The sequence below is a fragment of the Tenebrio molitor genome, chromosome 1 (assembly GCF_963966145.1).
Source record: "Tenebrio molitor chromosome 1, icTenMoli1.1, whole genome shotgun sequence".
Lineage (NCBI taxonomy): Eukaryota > Metazoa > Arthropoda > Insecta > Coleoptera > Tenebrionidae > Tenebrio > Tenebrio molitor.
Window position 1 is genome coordinate 11,100,147 of NC_091046.1, and position 18,851 is coordinate 11,118,997.

Here is an 18,851-nt window from a genome sequence, read left to right on the forward strand (position 1 = left end):
AATATTTACGTATACGTATAAAAAGTTATTACCTTTCATTGATTGCGAACCAAGCGTACACTTTTCGTTATTTCCAGACATTAGCTTATATCAATGATTGCACCAGCAGAAATCTTTAAACGGTACTTTGTATCTGATTATCTTGCAATAAACAATAAAAAATAATACACTTCGATTCAAGTTTAATAAAACGCGCCCACGAAAATCGTCCTTCGTTCAGTGCGGGCGAATCCAACTCTGTTCATTGGAAACAAAGTAGTTATTTTAGTGTGATTACGTTGGCAGCAAAAAGATAGTTGTCAATTATCAATTTCGAATTGACAGGTAAACGTGGTCAGCTGATTGCCAAATTTGTGACAACAAAGTTGTTTATTATTAGTCATTTATAAATAGATCACGAATGTTCTCGATTCGTCGTGGAGCGATCGAGACGTTGCTTTATGAAAGATAAGCAAAATGTCGAAGGTAATGAGTTATTAATAATAAATTCATATTTTTCTAATCTGCTTTTGTAGACTGAAAAACGCCAGGTACCCCCAGCTTTGAAACAAGTATTACGCTTCGATGAAGAAGTAACAAAGAGGTTTGTTTTGTGGGCCAATAAATTCCTGCCTTTGAGATCTCTTCGAATTCATTATAAGGCCTTAGAAGTAAGAACAAAACATTTTATAACTTATCATTGCTCATGTACTATATTTAGATTACATGTCATGGAATTCCGTGGTTTGCATTTTGGATTGCTTTTACATGGCTTTTTAATAATTCTTCACTTGTACAAATGCAAGTCAACATGTTAATTGGTAAGATGACATTGCTCTTTGTGCTGTATCATTACTTACAAAATTTTCTTGCAGGCCTTTTTTTGGATATTATTTTTATAGCTGTAGCGAAAGCGTACTTTCGTCGTCGAAGACCTGTGGCAAATACTGATGATGCATTAGGACAAATAGGACCAGATGTATTTAGCTTTCCTTCAGGCCATGCCAGTCGAGCAGTTTTTGTAGCATATTTCTTCATCAATCTTTACCAGTTACCTGTTTTATGTGTACCCCCTTTAATAGCTTGGGTGACAGCAATTTGTCTTAGTAGGATCTTGATGAACAGGCATTACATTTTGGATGTTGTAGGTGGAATTTGTTTTGGATTAATTGTGGCCTGGATCATAAGTTTTATTTGGCTTGATGCAGATGCCGCCAACTATTTAATGTCATTTTTGTCTGACGATAAAATTGACGGTGGTGACTACCACGTGTGATATGTTTTTTTTTATGTTTGAGTGAAAAATAAAAGCATCTTTACCATTTATTAGTTTATTAAGAATTTTTATACATTGAGTTACACAAAATAGCGACAGCTTTCTGTTAAATGTAACATCTTATTGCACAAAAATACTGTTGAAATTATTAAAGCTCCCAACTTCAGCGGATTAAAAAGTTTTCAATAAATATATTTTGGTAGAGGAGGCTGCAAATAAAAATCAAAAATCTGATAATCTTTGGTTAAAAATTAATCTTAAATTTAACATACGAGTAACGATTCATTTGCTACGTTCTGCACCCACTTTCAGGTATTCTACCTCCAGCTTCCTAGTATGTACTTCTACAGTGAACAACTCTCTTGTGCTAAGTTGGAATTTTTACTAATTCTTAAAGCTATTAGCTGCTTAGACCATGTTGCCCATGAAGTGCAAAAAAACTATATTGTTCCAATATAAAAATCGTTAATTCATCATTTTGTTACGTATATTATTTTGGAATGTATTGTTCAACGTTTCGTTCTTGCATGACATAGTTGTATTGCACGACTAAGCAATGTACTACAAAAATATGAAGTAACTAAATTGCGGTAACAACTAAATGTACTTAAAAAAAACATGCCCATAACAATAACATCTAAGTTTTGTGCTATAGAATTTAATAAATTAAATAATATACAAATAAATAAGTACAGATTCGTATCTATATATGATATAAAAAGCAAGGTACACGTCATAAAACTGCATTAATTTTAAGCTGATATAACTTTCAAAGCGGTTTGTCTGGTCTGTCCGGAACAAATTACCACAGTTTGTTGTGGTAAAATTTTAAATCGAAAAATCCTTGTTCAGTTAAATGGCTTGGCGTCTTTTTCCCAGGCGTTTTGTCTGGCGTATCTGCTTTTTCCTCTTTGTTCTCGACGTCCGCACCGTTTTGCGAAATTTCCAATTTTTCTATCGCTTCTTCGTCAATGTCAGTTTCTTTAGGAGGTACCTCACTTTCTACATCATCATTTTTTTTATCTTCCGTCTGTTCTTCACTTAGCTGTATAGAAAGAGATCGGGGACGTTCCAATTTTGGTGAAGAGCTGATTTTTTCTTCCGTTACCTGGGTTTCACTGGAATATTGCAATTATTTTCTAGAGTTTTATTTTACTGTGAGGCTATTTGTGCCCTGTGGGGAGAAAACAAAAAAACTCAAATCAATGAAAGAAAAAAAACTGCAAAGAAACAAAAAAAAAATACAAAAGTGCAAATCACTCGACGGTGTCTTATTAAATGCATGTTTTAAAAAGCGTTTGCCAACTCAACCTCATTGCGTATAGTATTTGGCTTGTTAGATGCTGACAGTTCGTGTTTAATCGAAATGATAAATAAATATAACGAGGGCGGGTGAGCGAGCAATAATTTAATAGCTTACCTTGTAAAATTTATGATCAGCAAGAAGGCAGACAATTTGGTAATTTAAGGGGTAAGTTTGGCCAGGAATTTTATCAGGGTTAAAGTGTATTAATGACCGCTAACGCTAATCAGATTTGACGTCACGGCTGTTTTTAATCTGTTTAAGTCGCCTTGATTAGATTCTATTAGTTAATGTTACGTTTTTTCTTACGGATCGGGAACTTGAGGGGGATATCCATATTCCACTGCTAACATTTCGTTTTCTATGCCTCCCATGTCACTAACAGAAAAGTACAGATGAAGAACTTTGTCGGCTTTTTTCTCGCCAAAATAATTTCAACAAAACAAATCAACTAGTGTAGTATCACAAGTACCGGCAAAAATTTGGCGGGAAATCTTGTTAACGATACACGTTCAAATTTCTTACCCTTTGGCATCGTTAACTGGTTGTATGTCATTTGTCACATTTGTTCTGTTCAACTGACTTCCTTCCATATGTTGTTGAACTTCGACGTGATTTCTGATTTGATTCTGTACGCCCGACTGTGGTCTTAAATTTGCAGAATGCACACGTGACTGCGACATTGTTTCTCTCGTGGGCGCCGTCCCATATTCAGGATTATATACCGTCGTCCTATTGTTGTAGTAAACGGCGGCATTACCCGCGTTCGAGTTGGGTTGTGATGATGTTTGCCTGGGCAAATTTGCATTAGACATCACTCTCGGTTGGGGCGCTGTTTCTTGCGTTGCATACGGTGCATGTGGCACATTGATATTTTGGTTGGTCACGTTCATCCTAGACGCTACCATTTGATTATTTACATCATAAGGGCGATTCGCAACCGCTTGATTGCTATACTGCTGAGAGATATTTGTGTTCGGCATGCTTTGAGAGGCATCTGATGGGTACTGCATAGCATATTGAGACTGATACCCGACAACATTTTGTTGTACTTGAGGAGCACTTGGTGTGTTCATATTGCTGTGACCAACTGGTTGAGTTTGTTCCAGGTTTTGTTGATAAACATTCTGTTGTTGCGCGTATTGTGCATTACTCTGCGGTACCATCTGTTTATGCGCTGGATGAGGTATATTTGCTGCAGGTAATGGCTCACTGTACTGTGCAGACTGAGGTCTAGGTTGTGGTGGGGCATAAGCATTTCCTTGTGTCTGAGGTACGTAAGCGGGTGGCTGCTGATAAACATTAGCTGCAACACTATTTTGTATCATATTTTGTACTCCTTGCGCTTGTGGTATCACATTCCGACTTTGCGTCCGAGATACCACGTTTTGTGCTTGCGGTACCATATTTGTAACAGGTTGAGCCTGTGGCATCATGTCTTGTGTTTGCGGCACCATATTTGTAACAAGTTGAGCTTGTGGCATCATGTTTTGTGCGTCACCCTGCGCCTGTGGTACCATATTTTGTGTGTGGCCTTGAGACTGTGATACCATATTTTGTATGTGACCTTGAGATTGAGGCACCATATTTTGTACGTGACCTTGATGCTGCGGTACCACATTTTGCGTGTGGCTTTGAGACTGTCGAACCACATTTTGCGTCTGCTGTGCCACGTTAGGTGCGTGGGCTTGATTCTGTGGAACCACATTTTGCACTTGACTACCTTGAACCTGGGGTACCATCATTTGTGCATGCGACGCGATGTCTTGTGGCTGACTTACGCGACCGTGCGGCATCATGTTTTGTATTTGATTTGCTTGAGACGGCGGCATCATTCCTTGCATCTGACTTACTTCAGTCTGCGGTACCATATTGTGTCCTGGATTTGTTTGTACGTTGTACTGCACCGGGTACTGTTGTACCGGTTGCACTCCTTGCCCATTATACTGGGCAGGATAAGACTGCGGGGCGACCGCTTGTGGCACATAACCTTGTGCATACGGACTATTTTGAGCCATGCCGGGACTTTGTACCACTCCTGAACTCTGTACGACATTGGGGTTGGCTATTCCTGGATTCAGTACCTGAGATTGATCTTGGTACATCACGTGACTTTGGTTATTGCTCGCTTGAGGCTGAGTCACGCCACTTTGATTTACTACTGCCACGTTTTGTGCATTCTCATTATTCAAGCTCGTGTTGTTCTGATCGCCGTATCTCATACTCTGCCAAATATTGTTGCTCTGTTGCTGCTGATAGTACTTGGCTTGTTCGTTGTTCTGATATGCTTCACCGATCCCGTTCAGTTTTTCGGGCGATCGATGGTATACATCGGGGGTACTTTGGGAAACGTTTGGATTTCCGGGGCTGGTGAAGGGATCAAGGATTAAACGCCGCGATAGGGGTTCGTCAAACTTACCTGATAACAGGAGCGTTCTGGTAATTGGTTTCGGGAGCCGATCTAACACCGTCAACACTAAATACTTTGCATGCAATAAACTGTAGAAATTCATCATGAGAAACTTACCCCGTGGGTTCTGTATTTTTTGGTATGGTTGATGTTTGGTTGTGTATTATCTGTAATTACACAATTATCAGCGATGAGAGTTTGCCCGGAAAGTTACGTGGTTATTATGGTTATACCTGGCCCATACTGCAAGGGGGCCTCGGAGCCCCGTACCGCCCCAATGGTGATGCATAAGTTGACGTTTGTAAGCCGTTAGCCGACTGTTTTTTCCCAGGAGTGCTAACACTAAAATTAATTGTTAGTATACGAACAGCAATAGAAAGGGGTGGTTGTGAGGGATTATGACTTTTATTAAGAATATTAGCTAGTTACACGTAATTACTGGATGAATTTGAAGACGAACCTGTGACTAAGTTCCACCGTGCCGTTTTTCTCTGGACTAGAGGGAAAGAAACCGTCGAAAACAACGTAATTGTTCATCTGCTTCACCGGATTGTTCAGAGTGTAGTGTTTGTTGAGGAAACCTAAAAATTTTTCGCTCGGCCTATCAATAGCCATCTTGACCGGCTCGACGCTCTCGGTCTAGAAATCAAAATCAAACATTATACACAATTCACGTTTTTTTTTCGTGTTTTTGAAGACATCCACAGGTGAAACGAGCCTTTATCACACCACCTAATTGGCTTGTCTAATTTACCGCTTTCCTACGTGAGGGCGTGATATGCAAATTCATTAACGAATACTTCCGCTTTCACGATAACAATTGGTGATACTATAGATTACAACCCACGTTTCGCGAGTGCAGGTATGTACTCGTAAAAATCTGACCGCACCTGTTCTTCAAAACGTGTGACGTATTTTCTGCTTATTAATGAATACATAGTTAGTTTCTTGGCGAACAACTAACGTTTCCGTCAACAGTTTGGACTACTTTCAAGGAAGAACAATAGTTTTTAGGTCACGATGTGTACTTTGCATATGGTGCAAAATTACAGATGAAATTGTATGCATGTATTATTTACCTATATCACGCAACGGATCCGTATCGTGTACTCGATCTTATCGAAAACAAAAGTAACCTTGACATGGACGAATGTGGTGTGTCTTGTGTTCATAATTCATGTTCGATGTCGAAAAAAGGGTTGGTAGTGATGTCGATGCGTCCGTTGCATGATGGTTCGAAGTATTTCGGTTCGCAGTGCTTTGTTAGGTTGTTTGCATGAGATTCCAGATTGGTATCGGTGACGAGTTCACCATCGACTTTCGTCCGTGGTTGTGATTAATGTGTTGCTATTTACCCGCCTTTGATTTTTGACATGGAATGGTTTTCTCTCCTGTCAAACTGAATACATAATACGTCATCGACATCGAACACTCAATTTATAGCATTTTTTTCGAGATTCTATCTCGCACCTCGTTCATTAAACCTGAGCAAACGGGAGTGGATCGAAATAAATAGGTCATCAACAATATTAAGAAGAAATATTGATTTTCCATTTTTAAAATGCCTAACCTACTTAAGCGTTTATTGATGAACCCATTTGCCGCATAAAATAATGTTGGATAGATGTTTCACACAATATGTAATACATACCTACCTAATATTCAGACTGATTCAGTGATTCACGTAACTTTCCCATCCTGACGAAATTTAAATACAGCCAGTAATAGGTACATTTTTCATTCATAACTTGATTCAAAAACATGAATAATTTAAAACTTTTGTATGGATTGGACATCCCCCACAAAAGTCGCAATTACAAACTGACTCATCAGATATCAGTATCATATCGATCGTCATCGGAGCACATTTTAATTAACAAAAAAGATTTCAGAATTATACAAAAAGGAATTGTCAAGCGATTGTCAATAATGCCAGGAGTGTTCAGATTTCATAGTAAATAAATGTATCAAGTTACGAATTACTGGCTACATTTAAAATTTCGTTAGGATCGGAAAGTTATGTGAATCAGTCTGTACACCTGTTTTCCCAGAAAGAACTCTGTGTTCCAACGTGAAATACATTCAGCTATAATATAACAAGTGGTATGATTATTATCGATGATGTTATGAGTGAAATTGTGCTGGAGATTTCACGAGTCCGAAGGACGAGTGAAATGTCCTGCTTCAATTTCACGAATTTAATATCATCGATGATTAATCATACCACGTGTTATATTCGATGAGACAATATAGTGAATGAAATACAAAATTATTCATTTATTTGTCAAATTGACAAATTTATTTCAATCAAAAATCGTAACGACGAAAGTAAATAAGAAAATAATTTTTTTGTTTTTTATAATCGCTGTGATAGCCATGCAACTAAGGACTTTTACGCGTTTTCATTGGATCATTCACGATCACGTGATACATGAATTATATTGTCAGTTATAATACCACGAGTAGTCAAAGATTGTCGAATATTTTTGTGGTGGTATCACGAATGGTCATTCGCTTTATGAACACCATGAGTGCGTAGCACGAATGGTGTTCAAAAGCGTAAAAATATTCGGAAAAATATTCTACTATCTTTGACTACGAGTTGTATTCAACAGACTATTCAATGAACCAAATCAATGATTAAAATAAAAATTTTCAAAGCTAGTTCGCAAATCTGCGTTACACATGATTTCATTGTTCAGTTAACTTCGTAAGAAAGTAATAATTTCTTTGAATAAAAATAATAATCAAGGTTTGTTTAAAATATTCACCTCGACCACTAGTGGAATAGTCAGTTATATTTTCACGAGTGGAATATTCGCTGGAATTTTCTGTTGCTAGGCTATGAAAGTACATGTCTGCTCTTTTATTGGTTAATATTTGAAAAATAACAGGTGAATTGAATAGTCAGTTATAATACCACGAGTAGTCAAAGATTGTCGAATATTTTTGTGGTGGTATCACGAATGGTCATTCGCTTTATGAACACCATGAGTGCGTAGCACGAATGGTGTTCAAAAGCGTAATGACCATAAGTGATACCATCGGAAAAATATTCTACTATCTTTGACTACGAGTTGTATTCAACAGACTATTCAATGAACCAAATCAATGATTAAAATAAAAATTTTCAAAGCTAGTTCGCAAATCTGCGTTACACATGATTTCATTGTTCAGTTAACTTCGTAAGAAAGTAATAATTTCATTGAATAAAAATAATAATCAAGGTTTGTTTAAAATATTCACCTCGACCACTAGTGGAATAGTCAGTTATATTTTCACGAGTGGAATATTCGCTGGAATTTTCTGTTCCTAGGCTACGAAAGTACATGTCTGCTCTTTTATTGGTTAATATTTGAAAAATAACAGGTGAATTGAATAGTCAGTTATAATACCACGAGTAGTCAAAGATTGTCGAATATTTTTGTGGTGGTATCACGAATGGTCATTCGCTTTATGAACACCATGAGTGCGTAGCACGAATGGTGTTCAAAAGCGTAATGACCATAAGTGATACCATCGGAAAAATATTCTACTATCTTTGACTACGAGTTGTATTCAACAGACTATTCAATGAACCAAATCAATGATTAAAATAAAAATTTTCAAAGCTAGTTCGCAAATCTGCGTTACACATGATTTCATTGCTCAGTTAACTTCGTAAGAAAGTAATAATTTCTTTGAATAAAAATAATAATCAAAGTTTGTTTAAAATATTCGCCTCGACCACTAGTGGAATAGTCAGTTATATTTTCACGAGTGGAATATTCGCTGGAATTTTCTGTTGCTAGGCTACGAAAGTACATGTCTGCTCTTTTATTGGTTAATATTTGAAAAATAACAGGTGAATTGAATAGTCAGTTATAATACCACGAGTAGTCAAAGATTGTCGAATATTTTTGTGGTGGTATCACGAATGGTCATTCGCTTTATGAACACCATGAGTGCGTAGCACGAATGGTGTTCAAAAGCGTAATGACCATAAGTGATACCATCGGAAAAATATTCTACTATCTTTGACTACGAGTTGTATTCAACAGACTATTCAATGAACCAAATCAATGATTAAAATAAAAATTTTCAAAGCTAGTTTGCAAATCTGCGTTATACATGATTTCATTGCTCAGTTAACTTCGTAAGAAAGTAATAATTTCTTTGAATAAAAATAATAATCAAGGTTTGTTTAAAATATTCGCCTCGACCACTAGTGGAATAGTCAGTTATATTTTCACGAGTGGAATATTCGCTGGAATTTTCTGTTGCTAGGCTACGAAAGTACATGTCTGCTCTTTTATTGGTTAATATTTGAAAAATAACAGGTGAATTGAATAGTCAGGGTTATTCACGAGTAATAATGGGCCTTACAATAATTGAAACGCAACCAGTTATACGTTATAAGTGTCACATTTTGCACTGACAAATAGTGTATAAAACGTCACTTTAAATACGATTGTTCATTAGTCACAACTTGATGTGATGTCCATTCGGGTTCGGGCATTTTCGGCATATTGCACACGCTCGAAGTTTCTTTAAACACGGCCTGAATTTTTTGGACATACATATTTAGCCCTAGATCAAGTTGGTACTTTGACGTTTATCGTTTCGCATCCGGCGTAAAAGAAAACGTCATTGCCGTGAAATAATTCGTTCTATTTTTCAAATATGGACCTGATAGAAACTGATAATGAAGAGGAAAATTTCATTGGTACCCCTCTTGCAGTAACCCAAGCGGCAGCAGAAGCCACCAATAATTTGTTGCCTGTGAAATCACGGTATCATTACGAGCGAGCTTATAATATTTCCATGAATTTAGTTTGATTGTTTAAATTAAGGTTTAATAAAAAAATTGCTTATTTGATTTGTTTATTTGGTCGTAGAAAAAGTATAGTAGACACTCGTTTATTAAACGCTCGCTCCGCTACGCTTTGCTCGTGCCTAACATAAAACTCGTGTTTTTAATTTGACATGAAGTTGACATTTAATTAAAATATTTTTTTTAGGTTATTTTTATTTAAACTTCGGAAAATAGTATCTCTTCTGCCAGGAACCAGAATACCACTCCGCATATGCTGCATATGGGTTTTTTCTACATTCATCGTAAATTAGCAAAAGATAAATTTTGTCTTAATAAAAGCGGTCTTGGAATAATAAAAAAATAAAAATATCAATTGGTATCTACTGGTTTGAGAAATATGTGTATTTGGTTGCGTCGGGACGATGTTAGGTCCATTATTACTCGTTGAATACTCCTGTATTTGATAATTTAAATTAAAGATTCGATTGGAATGATTATCTGGAGCAATTTTCCGACATTGCATTAAATAAAATTCATTCCGAATGTTCCAATAATCCGTCATTATATTTTTTTTTGATGAAATCGAATACAGCAAGGCTTTTATGTTCGTTCTCATTATTTGTTAGGTGTTATCGTTACAACATACTTTAAAAAAACTACACGGATTGTGCTTTCATTGTTAACACTTGATTAATTTTTCACTGCCCAACTTCTCGGAAGACAGAATATCGTTGAACTGGAACAATTGCGCCATTCTATTTCAGTTTCCATGAACATTTTAAAAGTACAGTGGCATTTCGGGCTTAGAATTGAAAAATAATTAATTGCATGGGATATGGGATATACTGCTTGCATTAAAAAAGAAACTTGAAAAAGTTTTGATGAACTCATTGTAGTAAACAAAATGATAAATTGATAAACACTTTTCCATACAAACAATTTCAGGCGTACCGTTCTAGACTAGTAAAGTTTGTCCAGCGAGAGATTGGTTGACATAATAAACACTTAATTCTACGTAAAGAAAGTATGTAGTACCTAGCGCACGTAAAATTTGAAATATGTATATCTTTCAAGCAGTAACATTTTTGCCCTGAAATTATGCTCTAATTAATGTATTTTAGTGCATTTTGTAGTGTTGGGTTACAAGTCTACAATTTAAAATCTCCCAATCTCTCGCTGGACGAAGTATAGGTATACTAAATAAATGTCGGTACATTTATTTAGTTGAATGTATTTTTACTATGACATTTTTGTGCGTCTACATTGATTTAACGATGGTAAGAAAAAAATATTTCCATTATATGGTAGTTTCGGTCAAGGAGTGCGTAGAGAGGCAGTAAAAATGCAATGCTAAGATTAGTCAACTCCGATTCCCGAAAATTCATAAAAAAATATGGTGGGAAAATCAAGTTTAAAACCAATTAGCGAAAGATTAGGAAAAACCATTGTGGTGCAAATGACTTATCTATCTGTCAGATAAGTACACGGAATTTCGGGCATCATTTTTCTGTCACTTCAAATAATTGCGATGTAAATCACTCTTTATTGTCAACGTGATATTCAAAAGTCAAATTTTGAAATTTATTTTCTGTTCATGTCAATCGCAAACGGTAAAATTGAAGTTAATAATGTAAAGTCTATTTTACATTTTTTGACAGTACATATATTGACAGTGATGCCCGAAATTCCGTGTCTCTAACTGTAATAGGAAATGTCATGAAAAATGTGTGTTATTTACACCACAATGGTTTTTTGATTTTTGAACAGCGTTTGGGTGTTTACTTCTCAAATGTTCTGCAATCACATATTGTTTGAAGGCCTGTTGATGCATTTTTATTGATATGTAAATTACCGTGTCTTTTAGAAAATCTTCATAAACGATAATCTACACACATAATTGTTTTTCACGGGACTTTAAAAAATTTCATAAGGTGAACCACAAAAAAAAATATATTTTTTTGGTGTTATCTTCAATAGCTAAGGATAGTCAATTTTTTTTTTTTTTTAAATGGGCACATGTAGTTTTTTAGGCTCAGTCTGGTAAGTTTTTTTTTTCTGAATCTAATGGTGTATTGAAAGTTATCATTTGGTCCATAGTTAACTGAAAAAAATAGTACATTATGATACAAGTTTATAAGGAAGCCTTTAAAGCACGCACGACGAGCGGAGTGTAGCGTAGCGGAGTGCTTTTAACGTCGCAAGTGTTTTAAAGGCCCTTATAAACGTGTATCATACGCTATTTTTTATTAATTAATAAAAAAATATTTTTATTATACCTGAATCATAATCCCTGTTTTTGACACTAAAATGCGTGCGAAAAAGCGCCTTTAAAACACTAAAGCTTTAAGAGTTGCTTAGGTAACAACAAATTCACCTATATTTTGAACAATGATAAATAGACATTGATACACAATTTATGATAGCAACGAAACAACAATTGACCATTTCTATATCAATGATTAATGACACAGATTACTTCGGAAAAGGTGTTTCAATTTACTTTTTTTGTTATAATTTTTAGATTGTAGTGCAGGTATAATGAAAAATAGCGTATGATACACGTTTATAAGGGCCTTTAAAGCACTTGCGACGTTAAAAGCACTCCGCTACGCGTCGTGCTCTTAAACTCGTCGCGCGTGCTTTAAAGGCTTCCTTATAAACTTGTATCATAATATACTATTATGCCTGTTTTGTAGCGCATGGAAAACCATATCTTTGGTTTTTTTGTTCATAGAAATCGGGTAATAAATAAAAAAGTTATGGGTTGAGGCGTTTTTTATCAAACAGCCTGTATATTCCGTTGCTATGATATTACGCAATTAAGCCACAGATCACTCGTAAATTGTATTAGTGATGAAAGAGAAGCAAACTTTACGAATCCTCAAATATTAAATGTTCGTGGTATCGTTAAAAGTACTGAACGCCACACGGCCGATACGCAAATAACAGATTCGACTGATTTTATAAAATCTCGGCTGTCGCCTCGCCGCGTCTGTTATTTGCTTCATATCGCCCTTATGACGTTAATAACTATTATATTGATAAAGGCCCGTATTCACCAACGCCAGTTAAAGTTAACTGTAGGTTAAAATGTTTCGTTACCTTAGTTACCTATTGTTACAACAACGTTTTCGTATATTTTAAGCTACAATTAACTTTAACTGGCGTTGGTGAATATGGGCCTTAATGCCGTAAATTCTGTTAAATAGGGGAGATAAACGGACACTGATTAACAAACGTCAAAACATTGTTGTGAGTCGAACAATAAGCATGCCACAAATAAAAATCAAAAACCGGTACGATGTTACCATTTTATATGAAGCAGATAAATCTCCAGGTCAGATTTTCAAATTTTGAAATCGTTAAGTAACAGCCGCCACCGCCAGTTTATATGTACGAGTATATCGCACTACAAAATGCTTCAAATAAACTGCACAAGTTAAGGACGAACCAAGTAAATGACGTCTACATAGTGCTAAAGTCATGAAAGTGTATCCAGCCAAATTCGTCGAAGCCCACTTCCTAAGCAAAACACCATGCTAGAGAAATGGGTGGCTACGTCAGCTGAAACATTGTTCCGGACTAGTAGTTGGACCTTACAAAAGTACAGGACATTTACTACCAATAGGACTAAGGATAAAGATAGAATCAGCTACAGCAGTAGGTAGCAAATAGACACCGCCAAATTATCTTTTTGGACGAAACGTTTCAACATTGTAAATATGTAGGTACTCATAATAAGCAAAATGACCGTGTCTACGCCCACAATGCTTGAGAAATTGTCAAAGTAATGCAAAAGATTAAATGAGGTCACCATCCTGCTTCCGTCATATTTTGGTGGGGCGTCAGTTATGATAGGTAAAGCAAAAGTGTATTTTTGTGGTAAAGGGGTTAAAACTTCCACAAGACAACAAGAATGTGTGAAGAAGATATTTTAGAGAATACTTATTCCAAGACTAAAATATCCGTTATTCGAGGGAAGGTACTGACTGTTCCAAAAGATTCTCCACCAGTTCATAAGAACTGATCTAAGCAGAGATTGATGCACAATACTGCGGAGTCCATTACAGCGGATGAATGACTAAAGGAAACAATTGTATGCGGGAAAAAATATGCTAATATTTAAACTCAACACATTCTCTACATAATGAATAATGATTGATTGAAGTCTTATAGATGTCTATAAAGGTTATCGCATTTTGCTATGCTATGCTTGATGCTACAATATTAAAGCAATTTAAGCCTTAAATTAAATAATCGCGTAAAAATTTGACGTTTGTCAAGCCAGTGAAATCACTTTTTTGTTTGTATAATCTACAATAAACAAAATTCAGAAATGTTTGTTGTTATCTTTGTCCTCCATTGTATATGAGAAACACCTTTCGGTTTAAACAGGGCACAAAGAAAAAAAAATAACAGTCCCAGACAGTTCAACAGAAAAACGGCATTTTGTCTTTTTACATCTATCACGAATTTTTTTTTGACGAAATACTTATTCCGTTAACTTACAGGTTCAGGTCGGTGTAAAAAAAAATCTATACTTGGAGAGTTATCATATGGAAAAAAATTCGGCCCACTGGTTTGCAAATCGAACTCGTTTAGATGGATAACGCCCTCACGTTGTCAATGTCACGAACGCGTCAGGAGTGTTCAATTTCTTGGTCGATTTGGTCAGATCGAGATTCGACCTTTCGGTTCGGGTCAATAATACACCGATAGCGACTCAAAAGGCGTACACCTACCACTGGCATTATTTATCTTACCTGCAGCATGTGTTCGAATAATCGTTTTCCCAGACCGGTGCGTTGGCGAGATTCGTGTACATAAAAATCTAACACGCACGGTGGTGATACTTGATAATGCTGGCCGTTCCTGTCGAACACGTAGAGTCCTTTCTTGCCCACCTTCAACATTCCCGTGACTGCTCCTCGACCACTGAACAAAGAAATCAATTGCTTAACTATTTGCTTTCAGGTGAAAATCTCATATAAGTCTAACAATAGAAATTCTAAACTGCCTCATTTATACACAAACGAAAATAACTGATCAATAAATTTATCGAAACTATACGCATAATCAAACCTTGTTTTTTGGTTTTGGTGTAGAGTTTTGCATCACAACGTTAGATTGATTAAATTATTTGTAACGAAGTTCTACACCTACAAATTTCACTAAAAGGAGTGGTGCTTGTACCCGGAGTCTGGGAGGAAAATCAATATCGTGCACATTTTGCGATGCACCGGATTTCGAACGCACTTTATCGGATGCTGAAAACATCCATGCTCTCACTGAAAAGAAGCAATTTTGGCAGATAAACGATTGTTATGAATGACAAACGGAAATTTTAAGTGATGGAATGGAAATGACATCATATTGATTGTGTCCACAAAAATCAGACTGTAATTTTGCATCTAAATGAGGATTTAGTCTTTTTTTCAGCAGGAATTTACATTGTGTAGATGCTTGAATTAACAAATGACAAATGAGATGCGGAACATAACATGTTGCTGAATTTCCCGCGATGTCTGACTATTCTTCTATTGCAAACTAGTAAAACTGACAACAATGCACTAGACATTGACGCTATTTATAACCTCAAACTTTGAAAAACATAACCTAATTCAATAGACAGCTTCAGTACCAAATTAAATGCAAAATTTTCATTGCCTTTTCATTATGACAAAACAACGTAAATGCATTTTAGCAAATAATTTATTTGAATAGGCAATAAAATAGAGCCTACAACATTCAATCTCTTGCGTTTCGAGCTGTCAAACTGACCCTAAGATTGCTTTCTTTTTTACCCCCGGTATCATTTACTCTATTGCTATCAGATGGGTGTATACATTAAATTTTGACTTTGCAATTTATGTAATTTTTTTCCTTAAAAAGTAGTCTATTGGACTAAATGATCCAAATGGTTCTCAGCAGGAGATGTCAAAAATAATCCCCTCATTGTTGAAGTTAATGTGCACTGTAAGGTTAGAGTTCTTGGACGACTGTACATACTTACTGTCACAGTGTCATGTTTTTGAAGACCTGTCGTGTACATACATCATGTTCTAGTCTAATGCATGACCGATTTTGAACAAAATAAAGAATGTTGATATACGAGTTTAAACAATATAAAAAAAATGGTGATATACGAGTCTGTTAGTCCGTTGCGTGCTGACAATAAAATTTATGGCAATAGAAAACGAATTACATTTTTACTTGGCAAAGTGTTTTCGAATTCTGATAAAAACTAAAACAATTTTCCGAACATCATTTGCACTCTCTATTTTCGTTTTACCGAGTGCCTTATCTACTGTTAAAAACAAACTTCCTGGTTTAAAACAACAAACTAGTTCAAACAATGCACTATCACGATATGGATGAATTTCAGCATTTAAATTTCGTAAATTCAGTAAGTAGGTATTCTAAAGAAATTGAGCTGTGATGACTTGTGCCTTACGATTAGCTTTTAAGCCTTATTGTTTTCTTTTTGGTATTAATAAAAGTGGTACTGGCAACATAGTGTAAATAGATAATATTTCGAATAAACAGCTCTAGCAATAAATTAAAGAAAAATCAATATTCATTGTTTAGCTGTTTAGCTGGACGCTGTTAATAATGAACTTACGTATAGTAGATTCATTTTTGTAATGACGAACTAAATTTACTGAATTTAGTAACTTTTGTCTTGTGAACACATCTTTTTACCGGGAATTTGGCCTTTTAAAAAGTTAGGTCGCGTCATTTGTTCTGTCAAAACTGGTCCCAATCAAAGTATTGTGAAATTAAATTTGTTTAATTATTTTGAAAAAAAAAGCAAAGTTCCACTAAAAAAATACGAAAAGGCAGTTGAACGTGAAGCTTGTTTGACACGATGCTAAATTTTGTAGAAAATTTGTTAGAAAATGAGAGAGACCCTCGACAGGACCAATGAACGATCGTGATCATAGTCTGTCTTTGTCAGATCCTGACCGTTCATTGGTCCTCTCTCATTTTCTAACAAATTTTCTACAAAATTTAGCATCGTGTCATACAGACTTAACAATGAAATAATTTTCCATTTTGCTACTCATCCTCGTCATCGTCGCTGTTTTCTAAGTCCGAATCGGAATCTTCAACCAAATTAACAATAATTGGGGATATGTCATGGATGCTAAAGTTTCTCATAAGCCTTATCCTTGTCCTTAATTTAAAATTTTGTACATACTTCTGGGACTGCAGCCTGTACAGCACTGCTTCTACAATTTTGTACTTTTCGTACTTTAAAATGTGCTGGTTCGTCTGTTTGCTTATTGATGCTTTACTCCTTTTTGGAAATTCATTCATTTTGGCAGTGACAATAATATGACAATTTAAATCGTTGTCAACTGTGTAATTTTCATTTATTTCGTAAAAAAATCTAACAAAAAAAAAGTTCCAGTTAGTTCGTCATTACAAAAATGAATGCATTATAGTTGAATTCTGGTTGGAGGAAAAAAATTTCAGTAATATTTTAAGAAATGTCCCCAACAATTTGTACTTTAGTGATCATATCGCAGATTTAAATTATTCATCATGTTTGTTTCTGTCAGTCGAGCGGTACGACTTTTTTGGTGACAAGCTATTTAATAGTAAAAAATGTAATGCACTATTGCATGCTGTGTTTGTCAGATTACGGTTTGTTAATTTTATTCAACGTCAAGTTCAACATGCCACACGTGTATTTAAGGTAACATTAAAAAACTCACATCCTGGAGAGCCATATGGATTGCGTTATTTTCGAGCGGGAAAGTGTAATTGTTGTGAGCGATGAAAAACACGTTCTTCAGATTTTTATCTAGATATCGAATGAACTGAATTGATTTGAACACTAACAATTACGACCGTCAACTGTCGCTCGGAATTTTTTAAATTAATTATAGCTAATTACTAAGAAACAGTATAAATAACAGCAAAAATTATGTCTAACGTAACATGAACAAGAATTTAATTTCCACCTTTGAAACAGCCCTAATTCAAATTCTAGAGTGCTACTTGAAAAAATATCTCGCACTCTAGAGTAAGGATTAACTGAATTAAAATTTTTAACAAGAGTTTGCGGTTAGGATTTAGTGTCCAATCTTAATGAACTTGGTAAAGGGTAGAACTGTATTTTGAGACACTCGGAAGGAAAAGTTGTAAATCAATTTGAAGCGGATGTTCGCATGGAATAAACTTTAATTATTTCTGAACTTCTGTGCTTCTTAATACGAACGTTCTAAATACGGATCCCTAATTGTTTGTGTTGGACAAATATAGGGCACCTAAAACGAACGGAATCTTATTTTTTATTAAACAATGTTTTCGTCGTTACCAACGTGTAGGTAGTTGTCTATTAGTAATAGATGAACCCCATGATGTTGTTTCTGGTCAATTAACGAAGAAAGTTTGTGCTGTTCAGCATCGCGTGGATATTTGTTATAAATAATCCTACTCTTAAATTCCTTATACTTTTGAATAAAATTATTACCAATTTTGGGCGCGCCAATAAAACATATAGCTAAGCATGTGCGTAATAAATGTAGTTGCGTAACAAACACCCATATGTGAATTTACATTAATTGCGATTATAGGGGTGGTTTCGCGTGTAACCCCCAGACTTATCTGGTTCATCGACTCCTTGGTAACGCACGTATACCACTCGCAACGGTCATTTTAATGACTTTTTTTAAACTTAATGTTCTTCGTACCCTTGAATATTCAAATGAGACGTCGGTTTTGCTAACTTGGTTTATTATGTTGAACTGAATGAAAATTAGTAACCACTTCTTGAAAGTTTTTTTTTTGTCTCACTTTTAAATGAATACAGTTTGGGACACTAAAGGTCGAAGGGGGCATCATCCGAAAATAGGCGTTATTAATTAACATACTCTACACGAAAACAGTCCGGAATTGTTACTGATTCTACGACGATATGACGGGTTGAAATGCTAAACGATTTTAAAAATATATAGTGCGTGCATTTTTAACTCTCGGTGTACATATATTTAAATGGGGTTAACGTAGTAATTATTTTGAGAAATGGAGACCAAACAGACCTATTTACATTACAAGCTGCGAAAGTTTACTTTCATGT

The 18,851-nt window shown here is 35.5% G+C and overlaps 2 protein-coding genes across 3 annotated transcripts in view; one reads left to right on the top strand and one right to left on the bottom strand.

Moving 5' to 3' along the window:
- The first annotated feature begins 294 nt into the window (after positions 1-294).
- LOC138133811 (inactive phospholipid phosphatase 7) lies at positions 295-1,303 on the top strand. Its single transcript, XM_069051772.1, has 4 exons — positions 295-465; positions 516-650; positions 701-800; positions 855-1,303. Exons 1-4 carry the CDS (start codon positions 457-459, stop codon positions 1,253-1,255), a joined length of 645 nt encoding a protein of 214 aa, XP_068907873.1. The 5' UTR covers positions 295-456; the 3' UTR covers positions 1,256-1,303.
- An 834-nt stretch (positions 1,304-2,137) lies between these two features.
- The window catches only part of LOC138133722 (transcription factor SPT20 homolog), a 37,049-nt gene continuing 20,335 nt past the window's right edge, over positions 2,138-18,851 (bottom strand). The window contains exons 3-11 of one of the 2 annotated variants that reach the window (XM_069051665.1): positions 14,527-14,698; positions 5,429-5,607; positions 5,202-5,310; positions 5,086-5,135; positions 4,978-5,034; positions 3,084-4,925; positions 2,868-2,936; positions 2,676-2,813; positions 2,138-2,429 (exon numbers count right to left, since the gene is read on the bottom strand). In XM_069051665.1, the coding sequence (XP_068907766.1) occupies positions 2,765-2,813; positions 2,868-2,936; positions 3,084-4,925; positions 4,978-5,034; positions 5,086-5,135; positions 5,202-5,310; positions 5,429-5,607; positions 14,527-14,698 (2,527 nt within the window). In that variant the 3' untranslated portion in view covers positions 2,138-2,429; positions 2,676-2,764. The remainder of the gene's footprint in view (positions 2,430-2,675; positions 2,814-2,867; positions 2,937-3,083; positions 4,926-4,977; positions 5,035-5,085; positions 5,136-5,201; positions 5,311-5,428; positions 5,608-14,526; positions 14,699-18,851) is intronic. The other variant, XM_069051675.1, reaches the window with a different exon arrangement.